Source organism: Pogonomyrmex barbatus, unplaced genomic scaffold (assembly GCF_055798465.1).
Source record: "Pogonomyrmex barbatus isolate J1 unplaced genomic scaffold, ASM5579846v1 scaffold5, whole genome shotgun sequence".
Classification (NCBI taxonomy): domain Eukaryota; kingdom Metazoa; phylum Arthropoda; class Insecta; order Hymenoptera; family Formicidae; genus Pogonomyrmex; species Pogonomyrmex barbatus.
The window spans coordinates 11,658,984-11,677,315 of NW_028297149.1; the positions used below are offsets into that span (position 1 = coordinate 11,658,984).

The following is an 18,332-nucleotide window of genomic DNA, read 5'->3' on the forward strand; positions in this document are numbered from 1 at the left end:
AGCCTCGAGAGAGAGAGAGAGACTCGAAATTATTTTAGGATTTTTTTTTCTCGAATAATCGATCGTTTCTAAATCAATCGAGTGTTTCTAATCAATCTGTAATATAATAAATGCTCCATATGACATAACAGATGTTTAATATAATTGATATTGGAATTTCAATAATTTTCAATTCTTGGATTTCTTAAAATATGAAACTACCATTTTTCCACTTTTAATATATATCAAATTTTATCATGCCACACACACGTAAAAGTATTTCGAATATCCAATATCGGTACTTGGTGGTATTTAATTTGATAACTTTGTTATTGTTTAATAGTGATAATGAAGGATGTCTTACGCCGACTGTATTATCATTCTGCTGGTAATGATCGGTCGAATACACGTTGCATACACATCGAGTGCAGATAAACCATAGTTAGTAAAAGATAGGAAGCTGGTAAAGTCGACATAGAGGATATTTTTGTAGCAGCAAAGCAGGAGTGGCAGAAGCTAGCTTCGCCAGTCTTCCATGCATATGATTATTGTAATACCAGTCGTGTCGCATACATATAAATTCTAATTAAATATTGTAACTTTTAGCGAATTATATACATACACAAGGCAATTTTTAATTAAATTAAAAATTTTAATTAAATTTTGTAAGCACATTTGGCATTTAGCATTTCTTAAAGATTTAATTAGCATTTTTAGAGAGTTTTATACACAATGTAAGTGCTTTTAATATTAATATAAATTCCACTTTTAAAAAAAACATGTAAAATCGATTACCAGCATCTCTCAAAGTTCATATTGTCTCTTTTCAGCATTGCCGATTGATCTCTCGCTGCGCTAATTTCGTGAACAGCTGTCATCGTGGAGATCGTTGACAGTATTGTATGTATTGAGTGTAACAAAAGATTAAATAATGATAACTGATTTTATACTTTGAATAACCAAAAAATAAAGAAAATGAAATTGAGGTAAGGATATTGATTACATATAATATCTACTTTTACATATGTATATATATTTTATTAAGTGTGTATATTTTTATATATGTATATATATATATATATATATATATATATATATGTGTATATATTTTTACAAGGTTTAATATATATATATATATATATATATATATATATAAACATTTTATATATACTAGAATAATAACATATAAAATTTTGATAATTAATTCATTGTATTTTCTTAATAAGATAAATCTGTATAATATTTTATCGGCAGTAAAGTAAATGATAGTTAAAAAAATTAACGCTAAGCAAAAGTAGTTAATAAGAAATCGTTATAAAATATATATATACAAGACATCTCTTGTAATTCTTATATTTTAATTGTATATATGTATATATAAAATTGTTATTTTTTTTATGGTTTACAAGGATAATTACGCGATTAAAGATGTATTGAAATAATTTTATATAATATTTGTGTGCAAAATATATAATAATGTCTACTATATATGTATATTATATATACTTTTATAGAACATATATGCATATAATAATGTTTATTATGAGAGTTAAGATGGCGGAGTTGCGCTATCAGATCGGAGTTGCGACGGCGCAGCTTCGCTGTACGCAATATCGAAGACGCTTTTCTTTTCGAGTAGTTGTTGATGGCGTAAACGACCGCCACTTTGAAATGACGCGGCATTTTCCGAATGCAGATCATCCTCGGATTGCTCGTGATGTGATCTACACGGTTGTAGTTCGAGAGATCTCTCTGGCGATAATTGCGGCGACGGATGCGGCGCAGGTGGTGGATGAAGATAAAATGGCGGCGGTATTTTCTCGTATTTGTATTCCGAGTGTTGCAGCAATCGATGCTGCGTGTCCGAGATAGAAGCCGGCGGTGTTCTAGCGAATATCTGAATCGGAGGGTCTTCCTTAAGAATACCCTCGGCCTTCCTTAATTGTCGCCCTTGACGCACGATGGCTTTTAGCTGCTCGGATTCAACGTTCACCAATGGTTTGATTTTGCGTCTGGTACGCGGCGTCGTCTCTGGGGTTTTGTGTTCCACACTTAACTTTTCTCTTTGCTTTGTCGTTTGCTTCAACCCTCTACTTACCCAGCGTGGTAGCTGTTCCTCATCATCCGCGGCGGCTTTCCTTTCCGATCTCTTCTTCTCCGCCTCTTCACGGTTTTTATTGTACCAAGCCATGTACTTTGATTGCGTTTTACTCGTGTCAATCTCGCCGGTTTTTGGAGAAACTGTAGATTTTTTATTTGTTTTAAATTTAGCCGCCAGTTGTTTCTGCTGATGTTCATCTTTCCTTCGTGGTGATCGTTTCTGCGATTCGCTATCTCTTGTTTGTTTCTTTGAATCATCAGCAGTAAACTTGCGATAATGAGAACGACTTGGCGCAGCTTTTTCTTCCGATTTATCAAAAACGCGTTTTCTTTCCTCGGAAGAAGGCGCCTTTGGTCGTTCAGGTTTTTTCTTTATCGAACGCTCAGAAAATATTGTTCTCTCAATATATTTTTGTGGAGCCGACAATACATTTTTATTTTCTTTACTTTTTACTTTATCTATCTCTTCAATTTTTATTTTATCCATTTCAATGCTTTCAATACTTCTTTTATCTCTCTTTGTATCTGTTTGTTCAGATTTATTTGAAAGTAATCTAATTTCACTTTTATCATCTTGTTTCACGGATTGAGAAACTTCTTCGATCTTTCTGCGAGGTGTAACAACTTCGCTTTTAGATTCTATGTCTTCCTTTGTCGGAGTTTCACCATTTTCTTTGGATTCCTTGACACTTCGAGTCAAGGGAACTATATCTTTAATTGTCGTCAATAAGTCTTTTATTTCTGATTTTATATCGGTTTTCAGTTCTTCAATTTCGGCTTTTGATTCGAAAGCTCTGTCTGTTGTATCTTTATCGTTTCCTTTTTTTAGATCAGATACGGATAAAACTTTTTCACTATCAGAAGAAGTCTTTTCAGACGTACCTGTTTCCATATCTTCTCTTAATTCACTTGTTGTTTCACTTGTGATTGAATCTTTCATGTTTTCAATTTCATCGAGAGAGAAGTTACTATCCGTATCTTCTTCTGGTCCGACTGGTTCTGTCCTAATATCATCTTCGAAAGTTCTTATACCAGACATTCCCGCTATCTCAAGGCTTTCTTGTTGCTGCCATTTTTGCCGATGGCGTGGAGTATCGTAGGGTCTCGTGGTCAGCGTTGTTTTCCTGGAAATATCACTGGATGAGTCACTCTCCTCCGAAATATCGAGTGTCATATCGTCAATAAAGCTGCTAATAATTGGAACGCTTACGTCTGCTTGCTGCTCTCCTTTGTCACGTCCTTCTACAACTGCTGCATTCTCAGAAACTGTTACAGAACTGTCCACTTTGTCTGGTTCAGCTGGTTTGTCTAGACTTGAATCTTTCGGCATCTGATCGGTAGAAGATTCTTTATCCAAAATTTCTTTATCCAAAATTTCCAAAACTTCTTCATCAGGTCTTTCCTTTAATGCAGATATTTTTTCTGTTCCGTCTTCATGTTCTTTGAGAAATGATTCTTCTATCTCTTTTGTAGGCTCAACTTGTAATTGCTCTTTAACGGCTTCTTCTTTGGAAATAGCAATGTCCATTAAAGGTGTAAGAGGCTCATCTTTATCAATTTTTTCCTGTTTCGCTTCTTGAATGTCAGATATTTTTTGAGGGGATATGTGCGGTTCTTCTTTAATTTCATGACTTTCAATTTCTATCATTGTTGCGAGATCACCACTTAAATGTTTGAATTTATCTCGATCACTATCTTCTTTTACATCTGTTAATTTGGCAAGTTTAGACTGCATTAAATCTTCATCTAATTTCGACGCTTCATCACTATTTTCATCAATGTATAATAGTGTGTCATCATCAATTGAAAACGCGCTCTGAGTGTCGTCTTTAAAAGATTGACTGATATCAGACGGTTCTTCAAACGTTTTAGTTGTCAGTTTTTCCATTTCTACAATTTCTTCCTGAGTAGACTCTTTTGGTTTTTCTACGCCATGTTTAATTGTATGTAATGAGTCCGCTTCATCTTCTCTCTGTATTAATTCTTTCACCACCTCTTTTTCAATATCTATTGCATCTTTTGCTGATGGAATTTTTTCCTCGATAGTTTTCTTTGATTCAGGACTTGATTCTTCAGCTTTTTCGCTTTCAGTTTTATGTAATTCTATAATTTTTTCTTTCTCGCTTGAAAGTAAAAGCTGTGCAGTATCTTCAATATCTTTTAAATCTTTGTGTATTTTTGATGGACTAATGTCACTTTGCATCCCGTCCTTTTTGTGTTCTTTTTCTTCATCTGTGCGTTCCGATCTGTCACCTGTTTTCAAACTTTCTATATGTTTTTCCGAGCCATTTGCTTCTTTCTTTGCGGTCTTTTCTGCATCTCTTAATCTCCGTAAGTCATGTAAGTCATCCTTTTCTGGTATAATTTCTTCCTTGTCTAATATTTCCTTTTCACTTTCATAAAAGGATTCTTCTGTTGCTTTATGTTTTCCGAATATATAAGCTGTTCTTCTTTCAATTATATTTTTGCCGTTTTGAGGTTGTGGTTTCTCTATTTGATGTTCTTCTAATGTTTCTTGAACAAAAGAATCCGAAGGAATTGTTTTCTTACTACCGTCATCCAATTCTTTACTAGAAGCTTCAACAATTGATTTAGATTCTTCTTTCTTGTCAATATCTAATATTGTTTCACTTTTTGATTGCGGATGATCCAAAATTATAAAATCTTCAGCAGCTTCTTTTAGTGACAAATGTTCTTTGTCAATATTATTTATACTTTGTTCTTCACTTTCAGTTACATCAGTCGGTTCCTCCAAACTCACGTCTTCTTTCTCAAATTCATGATATGCTCTTTGTTTGATAATTTCACTTTCAATGGCGGCTTGTATTCGATGTTCCAGATCTTCCGTCTGTATTCCTGTCGTGAAGTCGTCAGAAAATTGTTGTATTATTTCGATGTCCCTTTTCGCAATGTCCTCTTTATCCATACTTGTATCCTTTATTAAATGAAATGCGCTTTGCTGATCGATGTCTCTTCTCCGTGGTTCTATCACAAAATCATCAGAGAAAGGTTCGATTACATAATTTAATTTTTGTTGCAATTTTCGCTGTTTTACATGATTCGACGGGATCTCCGAAGATTCCGTGCTTTTCTTATCAAAATCCTGTCTGATGAACGACCTGTCCTTTTTATCGTTTGTACGCTCGGAACTTGTGCTCGTGCTAAGTTCCGAGATATGAACATGGTCTTTACGACCAATCGCTGCCAACTTTTGCGCACGCGGCAATAATTTGGTAGATTTTACAGTTTTCGATCTGCCGTTTTCTCTACTCGCGGCATTTCCGCGCTTCTGCTCTCGATCCTGCTGTACAGTTTGCTTTTTACGATCTTTACGCTCGATTTGTAATTGCTTTTTTACTTTCGTATGACTACTCACTTGTTTGTGCTTTGCAGGTTCTTGACATGTTGATTTCAACTTCTCCGATTTTTCAAATGCGTCCTCATATTCAGAACTGCCGGGACTCATAATTCGCGGTTGTTGATATTTGAATTTTTCTTTCTTTGTCTCTTTCGATACACTTGGTGACGTCACAAACCGTTTATATTTTTTTGGGTCTTCTGTTTTCTTACTGTGATCCGAATCTCTCTTGGAGTCCTTCGGTGATCTCGATTTTTCTTGACTTGTACTTTCATCTCCCGTAGTTTGGTGTACTTTTTTGTCGGCAAGTTTACTCAATTTCTTCGTCAGCAACGTAATTTCCTTTTCTAAAACCCGAAAGCTAGGTTTTATCATGGATTCTACCTTCTTATGCTTCTTTATTTTACTCTCTTTCCTTGAAGTCTTCTCCGTCGTTTCGCGAATATATCTTCCATTATCATACATTTCCGGAGATGACAAGCTCTCCACTGTTTTTTCATTGGAAGATTTTTCATACTGGCGCTTACCTAACTCTGTTGATGAAGAAAAGCCATTTTTCTCTTCTCCCAATACTTTGTATCCGATACTGCTTTCTTCAGTAGACTGTTGACCAGTTTTCGTCATCTTCCTTTCCCTCTCATGGCAAGTACTTCCGTTTTCATCAAGAGAATCCGAAATTTCCCTCAACACTTCAGGCTCTAAGGACGCTTTCCGTCTCTCCTTCACTTCCTGCACTTTCTTTCTCAAAATCCTCAATCGTTTGTCGAAACGTGGGCCCTCCTCTTCCTCGATGGGCGTTTTCATCCATAAAGTCCGCGTTCTTAAGTCGCCCTCGCCATGGCGCTTCTTCGTTTTCTTTCGATTTCGCGTATCCTCGTCGGACTCGTCATTATCACTTCTGCTTCGGACCTGTCGTTCCGTTTGTGTCGCAGCAATTCTGTCGGTCTGCGTCGCGATTGCCACTTGCCCGGGAAGACTTTGAGTTTCTAAGTAACTCGCGGCGTCCATCATTACGCCACCAACGTGCCTGGATTCCCTCTCCAAAAGTAGCCTCGTCAATAGTGCGTTCTGCCTCGCCAATTCCAAATCGTGAAACGCATACGACTGCACCGTCGTGGTTTGCATCTGCTCCTTGGCCATCGGTCTGTCCGTAGATGATATTCCTGCCACATTCGTCGAGATTTCTTGACGTTGAACGTCTCGCATCTGACTTTCCGCGTCCATATTTTGCGCCGCGTATTCGTCGTGCGTCATCAACTTTCGCACGCCGGATTCTAATTCCTCCGCACGTCGTTGTCTAACATCCAGTTCTTCTGGCAAAAGAAGAATCTCCTGCTTGTGCTGATATAAATTTCTAGGACGTTGATGAGACTCGATGGTGCGCACCGCCTCAGGTTCTTGCAAGTCGTGCCGCGTCTTCTGATCCTGAATGAATCGCTGCAAAAGTACGTCCTTGCCATCTATCACAAAAGTCGTCGGATATTGGTGATGTTGATTTCTATCCTCCACTTGTCCTCGCGTTACTAATTGCAGCACCTCTGCGTTTCCCTCACGATAAAAGTGTTGCTCTCTTATTGCTGTTTCATTGTTTAAATCGGGATCGACATATCTGTAACGGAATAATGTATTCGTTAGTTTTTTATTCTTTTCTAATAAAAGAATAACATTAAAATTTTTAACAATTTATTAAAAATATTTTTTGATAAGCCAAATCTATAACATTTATGTTCAATTTATGTATCAATTTCAATTATTAATTTTAAAAAAATGATATATAAAAAGATTTGCCATATCTGTTAATTTATTTAGCACGTGTTTTAATTTTAGTTTTATAATAATTATTTAAATAAAAATTGTCAACAATTATCGTAAAATTATTAAAAAAAGTTATATTAAAATTCTATTGTGACACATTTTATTTCACCTTTGTCTGTAAGATTGACGCTGAATATCCGAACCACGTTCGATATCGTGTCGTTGCAAGGAATCTGTGTCTGCGGCATCGTAATCTCTAACCTTCCTCTCCTCGACATCCTCCACATACATTCTCTCCTGCTCTTCCATTCTCCTCCTTCTCGAAGGATCGTATGATGGGCCGTCACGTAGTCTCAGTGACTCCACATTTGCTTGGTCGATCGGAGGACGCTCCGAAATGTATACGACGTCACCAGGAAGGGACGCTAAGCCGCCGTTCTTTGTGTTTCGACGATTGAATTGCCAGTTTCTTCGTGTTGGATCTGCGCTCCAAGCTTGCTTCTTTCCGTTCGATGTAACTACTGTTCGGTAATCAAATATATTGCTCTTATTAATAAGCAATATTTTCTTTAAAGAAATAATTTTTTAAATAATAAAATATATACAAAGACACAGCTATATAATATAATGATAAAACTTGAAAAAAGTTTTCAAAAAATGCATCTAAACGTCAGAAATAAAAATAATTGACACAAAATAATTACTTTCGACTGCAGGCATTGGTTTCCGATGAAGATGTCGTTTCGGTCGACCATCAGATCGAGCGATCAGTGTTTCCGAAGAGTAAACTCTTCGCTTTCTGGGTGCCATGTAAAATGGACAGCCTGGGCAGATACAGCAAATGATGAGTGCTGCGATAGCCAGCAGCATTAGTAGGCCCAGAATAATCAGTAACCAAAAGAGTAGCTTATTCTCCGCTCTGTATACAGTCTGAAAAAGAATCCTGATTTCTCATTTCTCTAAAATAGAAAATTGCCAACTGGGATAAGAGAAAAATAAATGAGAACACTGTTCAGCAAAACTTAAATATAGAATTGGATAAAATAATAACATTAATTTTACATAACGTTACATTAAAATTTGAATATCTTTACCCTTCTATTGTTATAAAATAAAATTTCTAGTTCAAATTTTTTGTATCAGATTGTTTGCAATAAAAAATTCATCCATTGATTATGTAGAAAGAACATATTTTGTAATATGATTAAAATTGCCTAAGTTAAAAAGTAAGACACAATTTTATATGAAATGTATATCGAGTAATATAATTTGAAATGAAAACTGATGTGGTCACGCAATACAATTAATGAATGAGGACAATTAAGTCTACTCACTACTTCCTCGTGAACGTTGCTGATCGTTTTGTTTACATAGGTCCCCCCGCTATCTCCCCCATGAATTACCCCATCGATTGGAAGTTTCGTGGTAGTATTGTAGTCGTATGTCATAGATACATTGGCAGTGCCCGCGCCACCGATGATGCCCACCCCATTCGCGGCTAATGTCTTGCGAATTTTTTCCACGTCCACCAGGGGAGTGCCGATTTCGGTTTGTTCGACACGGGCTATCACGATCGTTCTAGCAGATAAGGAAACAGAAATATGAGAAATTTATGATCCAATTCGGTGACTGAAACGCTAAATTTAAGGCTGATCTTTTTAATGTTATATTAATTATGATTGATTGAAAGACAAAATTTTTTAAATTTTTAAATTTATATTTTTTTATTAAAACAAAAATATCGTTTCTATTAACCTTTTTCCTTCCGCTGGAGCAGTACTATTTGTTACGCTAGTTTTATTATTATTATTATCATTATTATTATTATTATTATTATTATTATTTGACATGTAAGGGCGTGTGTCTAATACGGTAATTCGTCCACCAGTGATAGTGGCTAACGTCTCCGCGGTTTTCGTTAAATTTGGACGTTCTCCTGGCACTACAAACATCATTATGCGAGCTTCCATGGCAGTTCCTCTGACGATAGAGATTTCTGTTTCACTCGCGAGATGAGGTACACCTAGAACATTGCACAATGAAATAAAGGAAATGGTCAAGAATATCTTTTTACTTAATTATAAAATTTCCATTTGAAATTTTCAAATCTTATTTACGACTTACTCGCTCGCTAAAAAAAATAAATTTACTGAATACTTACCAAGATCATACGCCCTGGCAGTTAGAGTGTATAAAACATCAGCTTCCGCTCGTTTTCTACGATGTCTCTTTATCTCGCCATTTTGATGTTTTAATTCTGTTTCACTTGTAACGTTTTCAGTTGAATTAGCCACATCCGGGAACACTGTTGTTGTTCTTCTTAGAATCTCTCGTGTCACATTCTCCGATTGACGAAATCCTTTGTGTTTCTTCGGAAAACTGTCGTATACGCTTTGTTTCTTCCGCCGGAACTTTGTGATGGGTGAACGCAGTATCAATTCCCCAGTAATTTCGTTCAAATAAAATTTATTTTCATAATTTCCTTGAATCAATTCGTAACGAATCTCGTTGTTCGGCGGTTCAGCATCGGCATCCGTAGCCTGCATGTACGAGGTGAAGCATTTTTTTCACAGTGATATCAGAAAAAAATATTTATTGAAAATATTCCGTTACGTTAATTTAATATAAATAAATATACAAGAAAAATTAAGATTTACCCTTATAATGGCAGGTGTTGAAAAATTTGTTAAATCAGAATTTAATGTAAATTCGTATGCACTTTTTTCGAAAATCGGGGCGTTGTCATTTACATCTAATAAATTCACTATCAAAGGTACAACGCCTAGGTTTCCTTTGCCGTTTTCATCGCGCGCATTTACAGTTAATTGTAATTGCGCTGCCATTTCACGGTCTAGAGACGATCCCATTGCGACTGTAATTAACCCCGTATCGGTATCTATTGCGAAAGCATCGCTTCCTTGCCCTGTTATATCTGTATATTGAATACTACCAAAAAGTCCAGTATCTTTGTCAGTTGCATGTACCTATTAGTAAAAAGACGATCATTACAAATTAAAAAATATATAAGTTGATTTTAGAGAATGTACTCAAAATATGATTATTATCATATTTATTTAAAGAATGAACAATTAAATATTACTTGAATCACCCGAGTTCCAGCTGTGACATTTTCGGACAATGTAACTTCATAAGATTCTTCGTCAAAGATTGGCGGATTATCGTTAACATCTTGTATAAATATTACGACTGCTGCTGACGCCGAAAGATTTGTTGCTGGACCAACTTCTTGAGCAATAATCTATATCATAAATGTAAATATATTTGTGCCAATTCAATATTTTTATTTAAAAATTAAATATTTAATAATATCCACTTATTAACCATTTGCTGATAAAATTAATGTTACTTATCTAGTTGATTTTATATAATAATAATAAAAATCCAAAAATAACACAAAATAGCTTAAACAATAAGATCAAGTATTTTATTAAAGTTATTTTTATATTAAAGACATACCTTAAAAGATAAACTTTCATACATCTCATAATCGATGAGTGTGTTGTCTCGTACCATGATAATGAAATCCGCCGTTCTTTCAGCAACAGTCGGATTTATCTCAAAAGTGCCATTGTTATTTTTCAACTTCAATGCGAAAACACCAGCTTTACCAATATCTTCATCGCGGACTCTAGTCGAATATTGCTCGGGAAACATTATTATAGAACCTGGTTCCAAATTCTCAGGTATCGACGCAACGTAGCTATAAATAATACATGTTAAATGTAAATGTGAAACGGCTAAAGGTAAATATTATAAAAGTATAACGAGACAATACATTAATAAGAAATTACTTTATTAATGTAATAATGCGAATAATTCTAAAAAATAAATGAAGTATAATGTCGATAACATGTAAAGAAATAGGAAGGCGATAGTATTAAAAGTCAGTTTTATTTGTCGAGAAAGTTAAATAATCATTAAAAGACATTGCCCTGACTCTTACGTGCTCGTTACTAATATCATCGGGTACCAACTTATCATTCTCAAAATATGGCGGGCTGTTGCCCGGTTCTCCAAGAAGGAAACCGACATCGACGACCGACGCCTGAGCCGGCGGCTCATCTCTAGATCTTCGTATTTCCTCAGCAACCACGGTGAGCACGACCGGTGCGCCGACATGAGTAATTTGTGTGAGTTCCTCTAGAGGCTTCGCGAGAACGATCTCACCTAAACATCGCAAGATGATTTATAACACGTGTTCGTGTTAACCATCGACGAATTTTTCATTCAAATAATTAGCCTTGATACAAGCGAAGATAACAAGCAAATATCGGATAATTTAAGGAAAGATTTGCGGGTTTCCAATTAAAAAAGATTGTATAAATTATTTAATTAATTTGTCACAATTTGTATATCTCGTACTTTTCACATCTCATGTAACTCCTTCTCGCGCAATTTCTTGTTAGATTCGTTATTTCTCGGAGAATCACCGTAGGCGATATAGACTGTTTTTAATATGAATAAAACATTACGGAGATAATGAACGTGAATTCCCTTATCCTATTACCTCTTCGTCTCGACTTTTACCGCACACGCACGCTGACCGGTAATAATTTTACATAATGTAATACTCGCGGACTCGACTTAAGAAATCGTTCGCAATGGACGAACGTATACGTCGTTGAATGTAGGTGGAACCCGCACACGCAAGGAATCGTAGTACGTATCGCATGCTCCTTGCCACGGAATGATAAGCATCGCAGGTTGAAAAGCAAAGAGTGACCCCTAAGAACGATCGATACTTGGTCGTAGACTGACCAGACCTATTCTGACCACCTTCGGCTCCTTCTGTTTACTCCTCGCCGATTTTTCGCACTCTTGCCTGACTTATCTGAGCTTCCACGAAATCTGATATTCCGAGAACGCGATGACAGATAGCGAGAGTTTCTCTAGCATAATTTTTAGTTTTAAAATTAGTTGCGAAAACGTTGAAAACGTTATTTATTTAAAAATGATAGTGTAATAATTGATTTCACGAAATCTCATCTCATCTCATCTCATTAATTAAATCATATTCGTTAGGTAGAATTATTATAATTATTAATATTTTGTAATGTATTTTGTAATTTTGTTTGACTTTTGTAAAGAATTAAAAGATGTGTGAGTGATATAAAATATAAGAACACGCGTGATTTTTTTCCATTGACTTTATACGGAAGATGGAACAAATTGCTTCGCTATCAAGAAATGGAAGGCCGACATCGCAGGAACGGTAGCGAACAAATTTCCCTGCTTAATCATTGTCCGGCGCTTTTCGCGGAATGAGGTCAGCCTTGTATGCTAAAGGGGAATATGAATCAACGCCATTACTTTTTCTCGTCATCGAGATTGTCAGGTGGAAACGACGCGTGACGTGCGATAGATCGGAGAATTAGCGATGACTCAACTCGTCGGGTAAATTAATTACAATTCTAGTTTGCATCTACGCGATATAGAAGAGGTCCTTCAATCCTTAAACCCGCCCAGTCCGTACAACATAATTGTACCGCACGCGACCGAGGATCAAAAATTAAATGTAGCACAATCGACGACGAAATTATTTTCTTTCGATTCCTCTAGCTTTCCATCGAACGGGATAAAAGATATTAAAGATTCAACAGTTTCTTACCAGTTGTTTCCGAAATATTGAAAAACGGTATGAAAGGATTGCCCTCGGACACCAAACCGTACGTGATTTCACGCGGCACCCCCTTGTCCCCATCTTCCGCGTGAACTCGTAATATTACGTCTCCCTAAAAATAACATAAATGAGAAATTATTACTATATTGAATAATAAACGAGAAAGAGATTTAGGAGTAATTTTTAAGTTTTTTTAAAATATTTATTAGAAGTAATTCAGTAAAGCAAATAAAGCAAGTTGAATAATAATGCAATTTAACTTACGGTTTGCACGGAATTATTAAGCCTAGTCAAAGGGGGTGCTAAGGTGAAAATTGGCGGCACATCTTGCACATCTTGCACTATAACGACAAGATTCAATCCTGCGATATTTCTGGTATCTTTTCCAGGTTCTGTATAAGGATCCTATTAATTAAAAATATGTTACATCAATAATATGCGTGCTCTCATGTATATCACGTATTTACAGATAGAATACTATGAATACTATAGAATACTATAGAATACTATAGAATGCATACGGTTGCGTAAATAGTAAGGGTGTACATTGATTGCGTCTCGAAATCCAACTCGCCGATCAATGTGATAATTCCGCGCGTTTGAGTGGGCGTTTGTCGTTGCCGAATGGTGAAAAGTTCTTTTGGTTGCTAAAACGATGTTACCTTTTACATTGCATCTTTTGCTAAACACGCAAATGTACGAAGCAATTATTAAATATATACCCATAATTCGATGTAAACTGGCTTGCCGCTCCAAGAGTTTGCGCGTACAAGAATATAGTCTAGTTCCCTTCCGGGTTTAGCGTCCTGTTAACAGGCTTTGCATTAATTTTCAATATTTTCACGTAATATTACATAATATTATAAAAAAAAAAATCTACTTATGCTGATATGTTAGACCGATAATTAGTGATTACGTGGAAAATAAGCTTATCGACCATCTCAGACATAATTATGACGCATGCTATTTAACGTTGTTAATGAAACCGTTCATTAATAATTACACACCTCTGGTACCATTATCAGAGAAGGAATGTGAGGGAATATTTTATCACGCGAGGTTGTGGCGTTCGTTGCGGAAATGGTAGCCTGCATCGAATTTGAGTCTCCCTTAGTATCTCGAACCCTGACGGCGAAATCGTGAAGACGTCCCGGCATAAGACGTTTCGTTAAAATTACATTGGCCTGACAGACTTTGTTGTACAACGTGCATGGCAGGTTGTCGATTCTTACAACGGGTGTAATTGTCGCTGTGAACAAAATACAGAAGTCGTATTTTAACACCTGACTATGAGCCGTGTTTTAATAACGATTGACGCTTGTATTTTTTCTTCTCTTTAATTACCGGTTATTTCAAACACGAGGGGAAAATCCGCATCTTGATCGGTGGCGCGCAATCGAAAAATCACAGAATCGACTTCGGCATCGGCTGGAACCAATACCAACCCCATATCCGTGGAAGTGTCAAAACGTGGACGTGCGCCTTTGCCCCAACCGCAAAAAACGAGCCCCAAGTAAACCCACACTTTAAACCATGCTCTTACGAGGGGCATTCTAAAAGGAGAGGGTTAGTCTTCTCTTATATAAAAGGTTAAGTATATAAGGCATAGGATACGTAAGATACTCCAGAACTAAAGGGCATTGAACCAATAATTTACAAGGTCTATTCTTAAATATAAGGTAATGGAAAATCGGTAAATACTATATCGCTATAGTCTGCACGATAATCGACAATAATAGCAAAAAAATGACGAGTTTTGATACGATGGTAGATATCGATTTTATGATCATAAAACGGGGTCGTATTCATTATCGCGTCTCAAAACAATCAAGTATTCCATATCGCTTTCGATTTTTATTATAAAATATGATATTGTCATAATTATGAATAATATGTGCAATTTAATAATATGTTGTAATCTTCTAATAATACTGTTACGATTATACATTAAGAATAAACTAATTTAATTAAATTTTTTACTTAAAGAGAGAATAAAATATGTATAATACAATTTAAAGAAAAATATTTATTATAATATTATTAAAATATTATTCAAATTTAAACAAATATATTTAAATGTCATATACATATACATAATTTAATATTGTGTAAGCAGAAATATAGTAAAAAATTAATAAAAAAACTATTTTATTATCGCTATATGTTTCTACATACACACACAAATGTAATAAAATAATTACAGTAAAATTTTAGTATTAAATTTACAATTAATTTTATAGTAATGTTTTTATTTATTTTGTATAATTTTATGTTTATCTTTTATCGATATATTCTAAAATATTATATATAATTTTTTAATATAATTATGTACATTTTTTTAATTTGATATAACATGCAATTGTTAAAGTGAATATGAAGATGTGGGTCATCGACCCACTTTTATATAACAGAATATATTATCCAGTACATCCGTTCTTGTAAGCAAAGGAACTTTATGATGACATATTTTATTGCTTATCAGATCTATTCTTTCTAATTTCAAAATATCATAATGATACATTTTTTTTGCAAGCCATGTTCAACATAATTCTATTTGGAAATATATTTTTTAACAATTCTTTTTCTAACCTAATGAAAAAAATTCCAGTTTTCTATATATAATTTTTTTTTATTTATTAATAATATTTTGGTATCATACGATGAAAAAGATAGAATTGAACGAATTAATGAAAAAGTTCTAAAACATGTCCGATGTATTGTCAATGTTTGATTACTGAATAAGTACCCAACACGCATAAGCGAATCTAATTGTTCGATCGTCGTTAATCGATTGTTCCGTCTGCTCATAAATGTTTCTACATTCAAAAACTTTCAGAAGGCTTGACAGTCATATATCTTTTTTCAAATTTTTCTTTTAAAAATGCTTCACTTTTAATTATTCAGAAGCACTCTTGCTTAATTGCACGCATTTATAAATATATTTATTATTTGTAATAAATATATTTATAAATGCGTGCAATTTTTGTAAATATAAATTTCTTGTTTGTTAGAATTCTTTTTTCATCGCGAATATTTCTTTTCTCTCATACTCTGTTTCTTCCCAACAGACATCCTCCGTCAATGTCTTGTCCCTTGACATTGCACAAATGTTTCACGGTACAGCAAACATAAGACATTCAATGGAATATTTAACGACTCCCTACGCAGATCTATAATGAATTTTGTTTATGTAACAATGAAATGGGCTTTAACCCGTCTAGGCTCACACTATCTCACTATACATTTTTACTGGTCAGTGTCTACGTCAGAAAGAGTGGGATCGATAGGGTTTTCCTTTTTCGCGACTTGTGTCGGCATTACCGGATACTTGCGAGGATCGATATCCATGAATGCGATTGAAAATCCACGCAAACCTTCTTGCCGGACTACTTGTAAATATATAATAAATAAATGCATGCTCGATGTGTATTGTGCTAGCTATAAGCAAGTTGAAGCTTCTTGCGCACGTGAGGGATGTCGATATGTCTTCTTGTCGATTGCCTCGACATTTCGTCATGTATATACAATGCCGAATATCTCATTGCAAATTAATAAAGAAGTCATTAATTTTCTGTAACTTTTCCAAGATAACAAATTCACAAATTCAAATTAAAGAAAATCACTTTATAACTTGAAAAAAATTTATATTATAAGAGAATACATTAAAGAAAAAATAGTTAATTGATTAAACGATGTTAAAACGGCATATTACATCAAATGCTTGATATGAAAAATTTCTTTTAAGTATTAAATTTTAAATTAATCCTCTATTTTATAAAAAAATTAAACATTTTTTTATTGATAACTTATCTTTTTCTGCAACAAGAAAGTAAAAACTGCCATTATTATTTTTCGTATTGTTTTATAATCCAATACTATAATGATTGCAAAATGTTACAAAAATTACATCGTCATGTTATTAAAAACTTGCCAAAACAATATTGTAGAGAACGATTTATAGTATTACAATTTAGCAAATAATATTTTGCTACGCATTTCAAAAGTATAAATTGATATCAATCAAAAACCATTAAAAAAAACACAATCTTACCTGAGAACACAGATCGAGAATCACGAGATCGTTGAACAGTTCATGTTTATACGAATATCTATCGATCACAGATCAAGCGACATTTTCGGCAGTGACGCACTTATTTTCGAAATAAATAAATTTGCAATTTTCGCAACTTTCGTTTCTTTCGCAAACAATTTTCGAGAGTAAGTTAACCCTCGCTTTAACGTTCTTAACATTATGTTCTCCACCATTGGCTTCCGTAAGATTATTCTCACGCATAGATTTTGATTTCCGCGTTATGATATGTGCATTTCGTTTCGGCACTCGAGAGAAAGCATTGAAATACGCAGCAAACAATCGTGATCCAGAAACAGCATTCTTAAGGATCGCGTGAAAGCACACTTCACGCGGTCGCGTACTCCGCGCGTGTGAAAGGGGTTGTACTGTTCAACTCCCACATTGATGCGGTTCTACGAGTCACGTGTACGTCACGTCCGACGACCATCCCCTCCATCATAATACTAGAGGTGCGCTTAACTATCTGTGACTGGTAAACGCATTTTTCAAATGCTTCCAATTATTCGAATCAATCAATCAAGGCAATCGTACCTAAATAATAATTATATTTAAATAAATAAAAATCACTTATTTTATTAATTTAATTTCCAATCTAAAGCCTAGATATTGTTTTTTATTTTTAATTATGCTATTCTGTTTATATAAAATAAAATAGATATATATATTTTTTTTTTTAATATAAACGTTATATTATCAACTTATAAACATCCTAAGATGCTATTTTAAAGCAGAAATTTTCAATAAAATAGATGTTTATATATAATATTTTTTTGTTAGTATATACAGACTATACACAAATATAATAAAATTTTAAAAAATATCAACATTTGTAGATACAGAAAGCTAATGATACGGCTCTGATGACTTGGTGTCTCAACAAATCAGATAATAATAATTAGTCACAACCCTCCGAATATGAAGGGCTTCTTAACGCGGGTTTGCGTGATTATATTGAAAAAAGAATAGCGATAAACATCGCAAGGCGAATTTCTGAAGATTACAATCATGAATCTTACTGCGCACTTTTTTATCAATTTGAACGATAAAGAAATCAATACGATAAGTTTTGAAACGATAAGGTTTTAAAAGTATTTCACAAATCCATAAAATTGCAATGTCTTGTCATTATTGCTTCAATTGTTGTCATTTACACACATACACACACACACACACACACACACACACACACACACACACACACACACACACACACACACACACACACACACACACACATATATATATATATATATATGAATAGAACAAGCTTGAATTTCTTAACGCAACAATTTTTAAACATTCTTGCATTTGAATAAAATTATTGCCGATAACTCTTCATCAGTGGAATGTACGCTACTATAATTGCGGAAATATGGAAAGGGCAAAGGACGCCATAACGCCGTAAA

At 34.5% G+C, this 18,332-nt stretch overlaps 1 protein-coding gene across 1 annotated transcript; it reads right to left on the bottom strand.

Annotated features, from left to right (window-relative positions):
• Positions 1-1,243: 1,243 nt before the first annotated feature.
• Positions 1,244-17,272, bottom strand: LOC105431606 (uncharacterized). The gene is made up of 17 exons (XM_089081647.1): positions 16,885-17,272; positions 14,178-14,386; positions 13,841-14,082; positions 13,556-13,639; positions 13,355-13,480; positions 13,098-13,238; positions 12,822-12,945; positions 11,188-11,380; positions 10,670-10,913; positions 10,293-10,451; positions 9,850-10,176; positions 9,354-9,732; positions 8,948-9,215; positions 8,527-8,770; positions 7,897-8,122; positions 7,362-7,713; positions 1,244-7,046 (listed from the first exon to the last, which is right to left on the bottom strand). The coding sequence occupies exons 2-17, from the start codon at positions 14,383-14,385 to the stop codon at positions 1,529-1,531; spliced, it is 8,835 nt and encodes a 2,944-aa protein (XP_088937773.1). The 5' UTR covers position 14,386; positions 16,885-17,272; the 3' UTR covers positions 1,244-1,528.
• Positions 17,273-18,332: the final 1,060 nt, after the last annotated feature.

What these genes read in the sequence shown, in the direction of transcription:
- LOC105431606 (XM_089081647.1), bottom strand. Translation starts at nt 14,385, where the DNA reads ATGCCCCTCGTAAGAGCATGGTTTAAAGTGTGGGTTTACTTGGGGCTC. An exon ending in CAATATTTCGGAAACAACTG is followed by an intron (nt 11,381 to 12,821) that starts GTAAGAAACTGT and finishes TGCGATGTTTAG; the next exon opens with GTGAGATCGTTCTCGCGAAG. An exon ending in TGCCAGGGCGTATGATCTTG is followed by an intron (nt 9,216 to 9,353) that starts GTAAGTATTCAG and finishes GCAATGTTCTAG; the next exon opens with GTGTACCTCATCTCGCGAGT.